Source organism: Streptopelia decaocto, assembly GCF_964273445.1.
Source record: "Streptopelia decaocto genome assembly, chromosome: 5".
Taxonomy (NCBI): Eukaryota; Metazoa; Chordata; class Aves; order Columbiformes; family Columbidae; genus Streptopelia; species Streptopelia decaocto.
The window spans coordinates 40299264-40311774 of NC_138659.1; the positions used below are offsets into that span (position 1 = coordinate 40299264).

Here is a 12511-nt window from a genome sequence, read left to right on the forward strand (position 1 = left end):
CTGTCGAGCCGATTCCTCAGCAGCCCGATTCTCCAGTGGCCGCCTTGACTGGACCTTGTGGCACACAGAACCCAGTCAGAGGAGAACCAGGAAAGGGCTCTGCAAGAACAGTCCTAGACCACCTGGGCACACCAAAAAAACCCTCTGCATTATTTATTGTCAATAAAGCTTATTTTTTTGTCCTGGATTTGCTTAAAACAATTTCACATTTCCTGCTTTATTTATTCTTGTTACACCCTACAGAATGGCAGAAAACAAGGGGAGGTCGGGAGTTATGAGGACTCAGAGCTGAAAAGAATTTTTTTTGTTAAAAATGTGTAATAAAAGTAGAGAGAATACTTCCTGGAAAAACATTTCTTTCTATTAAAACTGCCTAACAAGGACAACAGCTTACATGCTGCAGTGAATGGAGCTCTTTGTAAAGGTATTTCTGGTGTCTCACTTGTGACATGCTGGATCTGTCGCACAGTACTCCAACGCTCAGAGAACATGTAACACCTTCCTCAACAGCAACGCTTCTCAAAAAGACCTGGCATCCGTATCAGAAGCCAGCACTTCCCACATAAAGACATTAGTAGACCGTATTTCCCAAATTTTGTACTCACTTTAGAGTTTGGAGAATTTCAGGTGAGGAGCAAATACGCGTTCCTATCTTGCTCCTTCTGCACACTTCTTTCATTTGCAAGGTAAGAAATAGCCAACCCCTTCAAATTAAATGTGTCTGGATCTCCTTATAGACACCTTTTAAGAATTTTAGTGACATTTCTGTAACCTGGTCTCCCCTCAGATTTGACTGATAAATACCAGTGCCTTAGAGTAATCCATTTATCTACTGTACCACCCTGCCTCTGTTTAGCTTTAGCAGTCATCACTTTCCACATGTGACATCAATCTACATGATATCAATGTAAACTGTTTGGATAACGAAGTGTTGTACATTTTATTGTCCTGCCAGCAAAGAAAAGGATAAAATAGCACTTTGCCTGTTGCCTTCAACAAAGGTAGTACAATTGACACCACACATTTTGCAATACAGGAACAGAACCATACCTTGGCCAGTTTTTTCTTCCTAACACAGCAGGGCTTGCAAATCATACCACATCATTATTTTCATAAGAAACAGTTTTAAAGAGTAGTAATTTTGTTGTTTGTTTTTATAGGCATTTTTTTTAAATCTGCTCCTAAAACCAAACTAAATTTTAAATACACATTATTAATTTCTATGGCTACGATTTCTGTGGCTCTGGTTTGATAATGAGATAATTGCCTCGCAAAGGTCAAGAGAATGGCATAGTTAGCTTTCAGAGACTGAACAAAGCACTTGCTATGGTTCACTACGCATGGTTTCTGCATCACTCCACATCTCTTTGATTCATCTATTACTAATATTCCATGATACACTTACATTATGGATCCAACTATTTCAACAAACCTGTAATCAAGGAATGACCCTGAATAAAATACTCCACAGAAAGCAGATGGTACGCTCATCAAACGCCTTCAAGCCTAAAATAACCTTTCCCATACAAAAAGGATAGTTGATTAAAACTGAACTTTATATTCCGAGCTGGAGTTCAGAGTAAATAAAAACCAACACGATACTATTGTGTTATTGGACCCAACTTCCAGGGCATTTCATTCATTTTTTCACCACCTCCACCCCCTAAGAGCAACAAGCGCTTTTATTCATAGTTCATTCAAAGCCTGTAATGTTTTGTGTGAGCGTGAGCAGACTTGACAGTTTGGGCCTGATCCTGCAAAAGCCTGACATCACAAAATTACAACTATCCGCAGCAGTAACGTGCTCCAGCGACGGCACATCACGAGGACGGACCTCTCCTGCCTGTCGGGAGCTGAGGAACAGTCCTGCACCACCTCACAAAACGCCGCAATGCCACCAGCTGGGTTGGCGCTTCTCTGCCAGCACAAGGCCTGGCCTGGGCACCAAGCTCAAAGCCAGCGTGCTGGAGCTGGGAAAAAGGAGGAGATGATTCTCCCATCGCAGGCATCACCAAACCCCTTCCCTTGCGCTGCTATTGCTGTATGTTAAATGGATAATCAGAAATTCTCTCTCTGAGACCACAGGAGCTTCCTCGCGGAGATGCAGGGATCTCACACCACAAAGGCGCACCCACCGCTCTGCAAGCAGACTGCCGCGTTAGCCGCAGCGCTCATCTGTCTGGTGATATGGGTAACAGAACTTAATTCTCACAGCATAGGTACACTGCTACAGAAATTACACGGGACCCATTAACTGGAGTTGCTCTGGGTGTGTACACAACGTGCATTCTGCCACACACTCAGCAGCACATCCGCTGCCCTTGGGTTGATCTGACACACACCAAGAGAAGTGTGAAATCACCTGGCAGCTATCAGGAGTCAAACTGTGCAGCCCTCTCTCCCAGCTGTAAGGCGCTGCACACTCCCCTGGAGCTGCAGAGTATTCTCTGCATCCTTTGAATTAAGAGGTCACCTCCCAGAAGTGTCTCTGCACTTGTAAAATCAAGGTCGTAGCAGTGGCAAAGCCCCCACTGAAGAAGCCCATATTCTGAAAGGCCAGAAGCACACCAGCTACAGCTGACATTTGCTCGGGGCCCCGGGAGCACATGCACAGCTGATGAGTGCTCTGCAATGGGACACACTGGGAATCTCTCCTGCTTTGCATTTTTTAGCATATTGCACCAACAAGGACTTAAACCCCACGCTTTGTAAAGCTTCTGGAAAGACACAGGATATAGGCAAATGGTTACGGTGGATAAACTTCAAATCCATACAAGGGATCCTTTCACTCAGACTGAGTAACTGTGCTACACACTCTACCCCTGTAGCATTATATTTGATTGTGATAAACTCAGGTTGTAATACCAAGACCACTAGTGGCTAGAAGCCTTCAGTCACACAGAGGAAAGAGCACATTTGGTACTTAACATTTCAACCATAAATAGCATTGGTTCACTTCAAAGGAACCACATCTTGCTGTTGGAAATCAGTGGACACTTAAAAAGAAGAAAAATGTCTTTACTTGTGAGAAAAAGAAAATAGCTGTATCGTGACTTACCAAACTCATCACATATACTTTCATTTTCTATTAGAGTTGGATGATCAAATGTATCCCGACAGTAGAAGATTTGGGGATTCTTGCTTGTTACTGCGATGCCTCCCAGGGCTAAAACAAACTGGTCTGTTAGTATTGAAGAAGGCTTGTCCTGAATGCGCTTTAACATGGAACGATATCGACAGTACTGTGGGTAGCTGAGAATTAGCAGGTTTGAATCTTCATCATCCTCACCTGGAAGAAGAAAATAAAAGAAAAAAAAATACTCTTAGTATGTCAGAAAAATACAAAACAAGAGCTGTATCTCAAGCATCTCAGAAAACTCACAGCCCACACATTCAGTCTTTTCTCAAGACCTATGTTTTATAGTACAGTGGTTTTTGAAAGAGAGGTTAAAAATAGAAATTTTAAAAAGTTTATTGAAACAGCTTACTTTCTGTCTTTCTGTTCAGTTCTCCTATGCTTACCCACAAAGACTCTACCTGGATAAGAAAACACCCCTCTCCAGAAGCTGGCCAACAGCCTGAACCAAAGTGCTCTCCATGCTTTGCCAACTTGGCTGCGATAGAAACATTAACTGTCATTTTTACTCAGCTCCCTACACAGCCTTACTGAACTCATGTTTACACCAGCTAACGTCTTTTAAAAATAATAATATACAAGCCCCAAAGCATACAGCTATTCATTCTCCTTCTGAGTATCTGATGCTGGCAAGTCCCAAGGGGCCCCTGGGCAGGGAGGTGGGTTGGTCTGACCTGGCCATTGGTGCTGAGCTGCCCCATAGGTGGAAATAACTTTCCTCACATTAACTGCAAATGCAGCAGGACTCAATAAAACACCTGCAGAGCACAACGAGCAAATGAATTTTCAAACAGCTCATACTGACAAAATGTGAGCTCAAAATATAAAGCAATCTGGAGCTCAGACCTTTCTATTCCCCCAGGTTTTAGATGATATTAGGCATAAAGGCAACAGATTTTGAAATATCACAATCAAGTTTCATCATATGATAACCAGCAGGAAATCTAAGAGCAAAAAAACCCTACAAACCAACCAGATATGCAAACATGAGAAATTATTCATTTGCAGGTATGCAGCCAGTACTTAACAGCACTAATTTTTATGCTCATTTATCTCCTCAGGTGGGGTAACTGAACATGGCTTTCCATGCATGCCAATGAAGACAAAGCAAGAGCATTCGCTCTACATTTTCTGCTCAACTCTGGTTACTGAATAACTCAGCTATTTCTTTTGTCAGAGACAAAAGGTCTACTATTTAAACCCATTACCAATACTGAAATCATCTTTCTTACCCTTAAAGTAAAAATCATTTCAGATATTGAAAGAAATGTCAGATCAGTTCTCCCCAACTAAACACGATGGCACAACTCATCTTGATTCACATGAGGCAATGGAAATGTTGACACACAGAAGGCTACATTTTAAGAAGTCTCTGGAAGCAGATATATCACCTAGAATGTCATCACTGAAGATGAATGCAGTGCTGCAAAAAAAATTAACCCAACAGACGGACTTGGGAAGTGCTGGTGTTACAGACACAGCTCCTGAAAGCCAGCGCTTCTCAAAACTCAGAACTTTCCCCACTAGCCTGACATAGGCAGAGAAAGCAAACTATCTGTGTAAAAAAGTAAGAGTAATACGTTTTGGTAAACAGCATTGACATTTCTAAGAAAATACAATTTATGGCCCTAAACCCTCTTTTGGTCGATAAGGATGTGGTCAAGCTTTTCTTTGCTTACAAGAAGTATCCCACACACAACAGCACGACTGAGCCCCTTGGCCCTCTCATCTTTATTAAGAAACTCTAAAAATCAGATCAGAAAAACTGTTCTAGGAATTAACAAGCATACGATCCATCCTTTAGCTCCTTTGAGAGTTTCATATAAGCCTGCCTGACAGTTATTACTACTTTATACCTTTGTATAGATAGTGGAGAGCTGAATCTGTTGATCTGACAGCAACTTTTTTTATGCCAGGATGTGGTCAGCTTTTTAAACAGGGTGTATATAAACGTATGTCCCATGTGCCTTTGTAGTAAACCATTAGTTTCTAGACAAATGTGCTGTAAGTCACTGCACAGAATTATACAAACTTTCTACCCCTGACAACTTTAACTCAAAACCCTGGCATAAATTAAAATAAAGTCATTTTTTAAAGGATCATTCTTATACGCGCTTGTGCAACTCCAGTGAGTACTTTATGATGCATTTGTTTCCTCTCCTTATTCACTCCGGGTTCAACAGATAATTCTAAGAATGAACAAAGGCTGAATAAACTGAAGATTTGTTTAGTGAAAGACAAACAAAGTGTTCCAGGAACAAAGACTTTTTTTTTTCTCAACCACGCCCACATGAGAAAGAGAAATCAAAGTAGACCAATCCCTAATAAAATGCAAAGAACTATTTCTTTCTTCAAGCAAAATCTAACACGTGACATTTAATGGTGGGTTTAGTGTATATTGCTGAGTATTCTCCGTAACTATGATCAGAAAGGGTTTACTCTTAGGAGGAGCAGAGATCAAAATGTGGATCACACATCGTTAAAGTCAAGAAAACAACATAATTTCTAAAAACATTTAACTGAGATGCTGTATTTCTGAATCTCATTTTAGCTTCAACAGAGGGAACGTGCTAAAAGACAATACCTACAGCAGGCTGCTTGTAAGGCTCAACTGAAATCACTCTAATCCCATGCTTATGTCATAATTGTGTGTTTTAATAACCGCCTCCAATGTCAATTTCCTGTTTATTTATATATTTCAAGAAAACAGAGAAACTGTAATTAGGAGGCCAGGTTCCACCCCTGTTTTCCGAGCGCTGCCTATATATGCATCAATGTAATCCAACAGTTTCCTTTGTGAGGGGTAAAGAGCTGGGATTTGGCACAGCCTGGCATTTATGTTGGATTACATGTTCTTCAAGTTGTCTTTGTAAGTAAGAGACGCATGAAATGCCAAACACAATGAATCTATGCAAGAACTGACTTTTCAAATCAGCACAACCATTTTTAATATGTAACGCAAGACAATTAAAAGCCCCAAAAGGAAAAAAAAAAAAAAAGCGCCTGCTAAAAGCACGAATTCCTAACAAATCCATCTAGAGCCAGAACTATTTACAGAGAGAACAGACAAATACAAAACTGTAACTCGCTTTTTGTTTGCTTGTTTCGGAAACATCAGCCCATAATGTTATTGCTAACCGCCATAATCTACTCTCAACATCAGTAAGCATTTTTTTTCTTTAAAAAGACCTTCACACCAGGATTTTATAGAGCTTGATGGAAAAACTATGCATGTTCCTTCCTGTACCTAATTACCTCAACTGCAAAAGCTGCCAAGTATTTTGCCCTTTAGTTCTTTTAATCGTATTAGTGCAAATGCGTTTGGATGCCAACAGAAACAAACATTTAAAGATTTTTTGCTTAAAAGATTCCAAATATGTACGAGGCTGGTGCTAGGAAAGCACACTCCACTTCTTCCCAGAAAGCACAGAGTTATTTCTGTGGAAGAAATATGAATTTGTGCCTCTTGTAAGACTAAATGTCTAGTTTCGACCCAATTTAAGTAAAATAATGTCAATATGAACCGCTCTCACAATGATTTATGCTACCTTCTGTTACTTTATTACATTAGACATTCCTTTCTCTAAGCTTTATACTTTTCGCCGTGCTCCTAGCAACCACATAAAGGCTGAGCACCAACTTTACGCACCTGGCACCCTTCCAGGCTCGACTGTTATTGATAATTATATTGAAGTTTCAATTTAATTGCTGCTCTGTTGTGACAGAGAATATTTTTTGTAATTAGGCATTTCCCATTTTCTGTCCATTCATTTTTTGTATTACTGAAAATGATTTTTTTTCCCCCCAAGAAAACATAAGCAGAACAATGATACAGATAAGGGTACGTACATCTGTTACTATCACTGCCAACACAGTAATGTGAAGGGAAGAAAAAAAAAATTAAAGGAAAAAAAAATTCTGAGTATAATTTCTCGGAAGGTAATTTTCTTTTCAGTTTAAGTGCTCTTATTCTTCTTGCAGTTACTCAATGATTTCCTGTTCTAATTACAAGACATTATACAGAAAGTAATTTTTAAAAAGGAAATGTACTAGAGCAGGAGGCTAAACAGCATCAGTCGCTTGGTATGGTTTGAAATTCCAAAATTCTGCATCTCCTTTATCAATTCTCTGTTCTACCTTTATGCAATATATTCTACCACAAATCTCCCATCTCTTCCAAGGCAGGTAACACAAATGTATACATCAAAGAAGAAAACACACTGGCAGTTAAACTGCAGGCAGAAGAAAGAAAAAATCAAATCATTTTTTCCTCTTCAGTGTAGCTGGTAAATTGGAGCCAAGCCAAGCCTAAGAGTGGAAAATATTAAAAAGTAGAAAAAAAAAAAAAAAGGAAGGAGAAAGCTTGATTAAAAAGCGAGAGAAGAGATATTCAGTTCTAAATCTAAATGAGTAAGCCACAAAGTATTTCATAAAAACATACTGTGACGTAAATTACACATCAGTATTGCACTGTTGTGGTTATTTTGAGAAATGGCTTGTACTGTAAGTCAGCTGGTAAAACCCCACCCTTAATGATTTTGTAATTCTCCATACAGCAATCAACTGGAGCAGTCATGAAATTGCCAAGAAGGAAAACAGACAGAGCTGTAGAGAGTTTGTAATAAAAAGATAATGTACTTTTAACATAACAGAAGTAGAAGATTGGTTTTATTAACTAAAAAAACTACTTAAAAGGTCCCAGGCTTGCCATTTGTTTTGATAAATGTTAACACAGATCTTCATAAGATAAGCAATGGAAGTATCAGGGGAAGCAGATAAAATGGGACAACGCTTTGGTGTGTCGGTAGCAAATCGAGCAAGCGAGTTATTTGGAATATAGAGCCAAAATGAAGGCAGTTGCAGGGCTCTGTCCGTCCAGCTCCGCTCCCGCACGGTGCCCTCGCTCCTCTGCCTTCTCTCATTGCCCTCAGCTACTACGGGGGTCTCCCAGAGGATACACAGATCATATTTAGTTTATCTCTGCTTGTATGCAAGGCTTTGACCGTATCATCAATGCGTGGCAGACACAGAGGTAATGGAAGACGCATCCGGATGACTGGAGGGACTGGGAATGGCGAAGCTTGGCCGTGCTGAATGAACACAGCTGTGAATTCCAGGATGGAATGTCTCTTGATCATTGCGGGGCAATGTTCGGCTGTCACTGCCTTCCCAAGGCACTCTGCAACCCACTGCAGCACATGTGATGGGGTTCTTTTCACCTACTAATGCAGATTTAGTCTACAACAGTTGTGCAGATCCGAGAGATCTCCTTCCAGACCACCGTTTTGTAAGACATGGATCAACTCACTCTCTGGAGCTACTACTCCCTCATCAATGACAACCAGCCTTAGTCTAGATGCTTAACTTGCAGATCAAATTGAGAGAAATTAATTCCACCTAAATGACAAAGTAGTCTGCTCTATACCAAAGCAACAGTCCAAATGCATACTAAAAAATCCCCTCCCAGCTGATACACTTGCCATCCAGGTAAAAAAAAGTTGATCTCATCTGTGACAATGGACTTTGGCTCTTCCAGCTCTTAAGACATGATCCTTGCCTTGTTCCGCTCTTTTGGCAAGACCTTTCTGCAGTATGGGCATGAGAACACAGGTGTAGACGATACAAAGATGTGCACAGCTGACCCTTCAAAACCAACAACTGCAGGTCAGACAGGCTCTGCACATCTCAAAGCTGCCTGTTCTAAGCACAGCCCAAAGGGAGATAGTACAGCCTTCCAGCAGATAGAAATGAACTACTCAATTACCTGGAAAACCTGAACCTCTCAGAAAGTCCAAAAGCAACAGAAGCAGCAGCACAATGAAAGAGTAACCAGAGGAGGAAGAAGAAATTTGGTCTTTATGACCTTTAAGAGGAATCGTGCAATGGGAACACCTTCTCATGTCACCATCCAGCCATAACCTGCCAAATAGCCCCAAATCATCGCCCAGGTAACTGCAGCTGGCCAAGAAACAATGACAACCATCACGTACATCTCTGGGTACTCCTATGAGAGAAAGGATGGCTCTCCCAATGAAATAACCTTCACTGGAGAATATCTGGCTTCTTACTTGATCACTTATTGCATTGATTCCTTTGTGCAGACAAGGCTAAAAACCCTGGTAGGAATCCATGTAAGAATCCTTCGCACCAGGCTGCTGTGATCTTGGAGCAACAGCTGAGCAGCTCAGGTACCTGTATCACTGTCACGGAACCACTTCTGCATGTTCTAGCACACCAATCCACTCTCCAGTTATCAGGAAAGACTTAACAAACACGGATCTTCCAATCCACTCTGCATTTTCATTCCCATGGTCTTTGTTTGCTCTAGTAGTGCCACTTGGTGTGCCTTGGCTGGCTAATTAATCACAAGACCTAAAAACTTTAATCTAAGAATCATATTTCTCTCACAGATAAATGCAAATACAGTAATGATTTAGCCCCTACTAGGGCTAAAAAAATCTGAAAATCTGTTTTGGGGTTTAAATAAATTTGGGTAAATTACTGACACAACAGAGATACCACTTTGTTGGTAGGACCTGTGCTACTCATCCCTGCTTTGAGAACCCCCTCTATTTGAATGCTAATGCAATCAAGAACAAAGGCAACGTGTTGCAGGATACCGAACACAGTGATTACATTTATGTTTACCAGATAATGATGATGTTAACAAGTTGCCTGTAACTCTTAGGTGGACATTTGCCTGCCTGATTTTGCTTTTAAGTTGATCAAAAGGCAAAAGCCATTTCTGCCAACATACAGAATAAAAACGTGCAGCGTGTATCGGATATTTCTTCCCTTGTAAGGAGGAGACAAAGCTAATTCTCAGAATTTTGTGTCACTTCCCCAGCCCTCTGTTTTCTGTCACAGTGCCAGCAGAGCACCAGCCGTTCGAAGAATTCCTAAGATTAGTTTAACATTTGAAAGAAAGAGAATACTTGCAAATCTACCGGAGATTGAAACTGCTGTTCAACCCAAGAGTAATACAGTCACTAAAAAAAAAAAAGGACAGCACCATCTAATACGTACTTAAAGCACATGGTTGAAGAACATTTTACAGTTGGTGATTTGGATCTGAGTTGTTGTAGCCCTATTTAACAGGGACGAAACCAAATATGTTGATTGATGACTGACAGTATGTCCATATAATCAAATCTTCCATAATATTTCTCTCGTTAAATCACTTTGAATTTGAATCATAAATCCAATTTTTGAAGAAGACGAAAGAAATTTAATACTGAAAAAGTTTCCAACCAGGCATTCAACATCCTTTTTCAGACCCTAATCCAATATGCAGCCCCTCGTAATTGCAGCTCCTACCCTGCACTCCCAGGATCCTCCTGCGCCTTAGGAAGCGGGTTTATGAGGTGTTTCTAGACTCGAAAGAAGAGTGACTGACAATCGTCATTTCCAGCTTTTATATAACCCTTCCATCCACAGGCCTCAAACTGCTTTATGGAGATGAGTAAAAATTATTATCCCAGTTACACACAGAGAGAAACTGAGACGGAGAGAGCTTAAAGGATTTATTCTACGGCATCAAGCAACTTAGAGAGCAATGGGGAGAGCGAACAGGCCAAGCAGAAATCTTTGTTGGGGAGGTTTCTGGGTATGTGGGAGCTCGAGAAAAGCGAGCTGATGCTGGGGATGCGGCCACGTTCAGAGCTGGGCTATGAAGTTGTCTCCTTGCCTCCCAAAACCTCCTTCTCTCCTTACCCCTCAGGTCACAGGTATGGGGCAGCAAATACCCGAACTGCCACGGACGGCTACAGAAAACCACTCTGATAGAAAAGGTTTTTTAGCTGCCCTATTAGCTTTCTTTCTAAAGCAGATGGAGACAGGGGGAAGGGGGAGATTGATTGTTGAAGGGAGCACATGCTGCCCGTCCTCTTGAATGTTCTGGGTCATGTGGACCATTCAGGTTGAATGTGCACCAGCTTTAAAACAAGTATTTATCCTGGTTGTCGTGGTTACTGATAAGCAGCTTCAGTTCTGCTGATAACAAAAAGAAGAAAGAATTAAAAAGGGGGGGGGGCCCTGAAAATATAATTTGGTAATATGACAAAGCCAAGAAGAGGAATTAAATCACATTAAACAAGCCAATTGTACTGTAAATGGCTCTGCCTCTGTATTTGCTTTTGAATCATCTAAGGCTCTAACATGGCAGCTGCTTCAGTTTTAACAAACAAACAGTAAAAATCCCTTTTAATAACGAAAGGAAATAATGATATACTTTGCTTTAGTCGAATTCAAACATAATTTAATTTTTCCTGAGGTGAGATTTGTACAGGGAACAATCAGATAATAAGTGTTATCATTCTCATAGACAAAACTGAACCAGCACTTTGCAATTCAAAGTGCTATTTAATGCACCATTTTCAGCAATCTCTGAACACCATCCAACATACCACTGAACTACGCTTCAGTACTTACACATAAAGCCTGATCCTGCAAATACTTGAGCATGGAAGTTATGCTACAACACAAGTACGTCCACTGCTGCCATGGCTGAAGTTACACATCCCCTAAAGCGCCTTTATGAGGGGGGTCACATCCAGTAATTTTTCCTGCAACACCTTCTCATGACCTTTATCATTATGACTATGATTATGTGTCTTGGTGTCCCTTTCTTCTGAAGTGCAGCACTGCACAGAGAAAATACTGGAGAACGAAAAACTCGCAGAGAAACGCACAACTAGAGCCACTGGCAAGAGAGGGGCACACATTTTTACCACGATGACAATTAACCACTGGAAAAATGAGCTCAAGGACTTAACAGGTTCCCTGTTTCAGTGCTCATTTTTTTTTTTTTTTTCCCCTGGAGATATTCTCTGGTCCAATGAGTTTTAAACCTGTGGTCCATCATTTGCCCTCTGTGCTCAAGAGGTCCACAACAAATCCATACGTGCCTGGGAAAATGTAATGGCATGAAATACTGGGGGAAAAAAAAAAAAAAAAAAAAAAAAGGAAAGCCACTGAGAGTTAAACTGAGTTACGGGGCTTAATATCAGAGTAACTGTGTCTCCTGTCGTCTTCTTTCTCTTTCACCTCCGCACACCATTCAAACACAAATGAGAGAAGCACATGCAGCCTGCCTTAGCAGGGACTGTTACACCACCTCTTCCCCATGGCAGCATCAACCACCTTCATTTTCCATTGCCCCCAAAAGTATGAGTCAAAAGACTTATCTGCGTGTTTCACACGGGGCCCATTCACTATCATTCTGAAAATTCGGAGGAACTGCGCCCTCCTCGAAATAGCAACGGCAGAAGCTGCTGGTCCCAGATCTCTGAACAAGGGGTGGAGGGTGGAAACGGTCCAGTGATTTAAACAGTCGAGCTCTGCTTTTGACATTTATGCCCTCTTTGAAACCCTTAA

General features: G+C 40.9%; 1 protein-coding gene across 3 annotated transcripts in view; it reads right to left on the reverse strand.

Annotated features, from left to right (window-relative positions):
* The window catches only part of ARID5B (AT-rich interaction domain 5B), a 113387-nt gene that overhangs the window by 65076 nt on the left and 35800 nt on the right, over positions 1 to 12511 (reverse strand). For all 3 annotated transcript variants that reach the window (XM_082054626.1, XM_082054625.1, XM_082054624.1), the window contains one exon: positions 3059 to 3289. In XM_082054626.1, coding sequence (XP_081910752.1) covers positions 3059 to 3289 — 231 coding nt within the window. The remainder of the gene's footprint in view (positions 1 to 3058; positions 3290 to 12511) is intronic.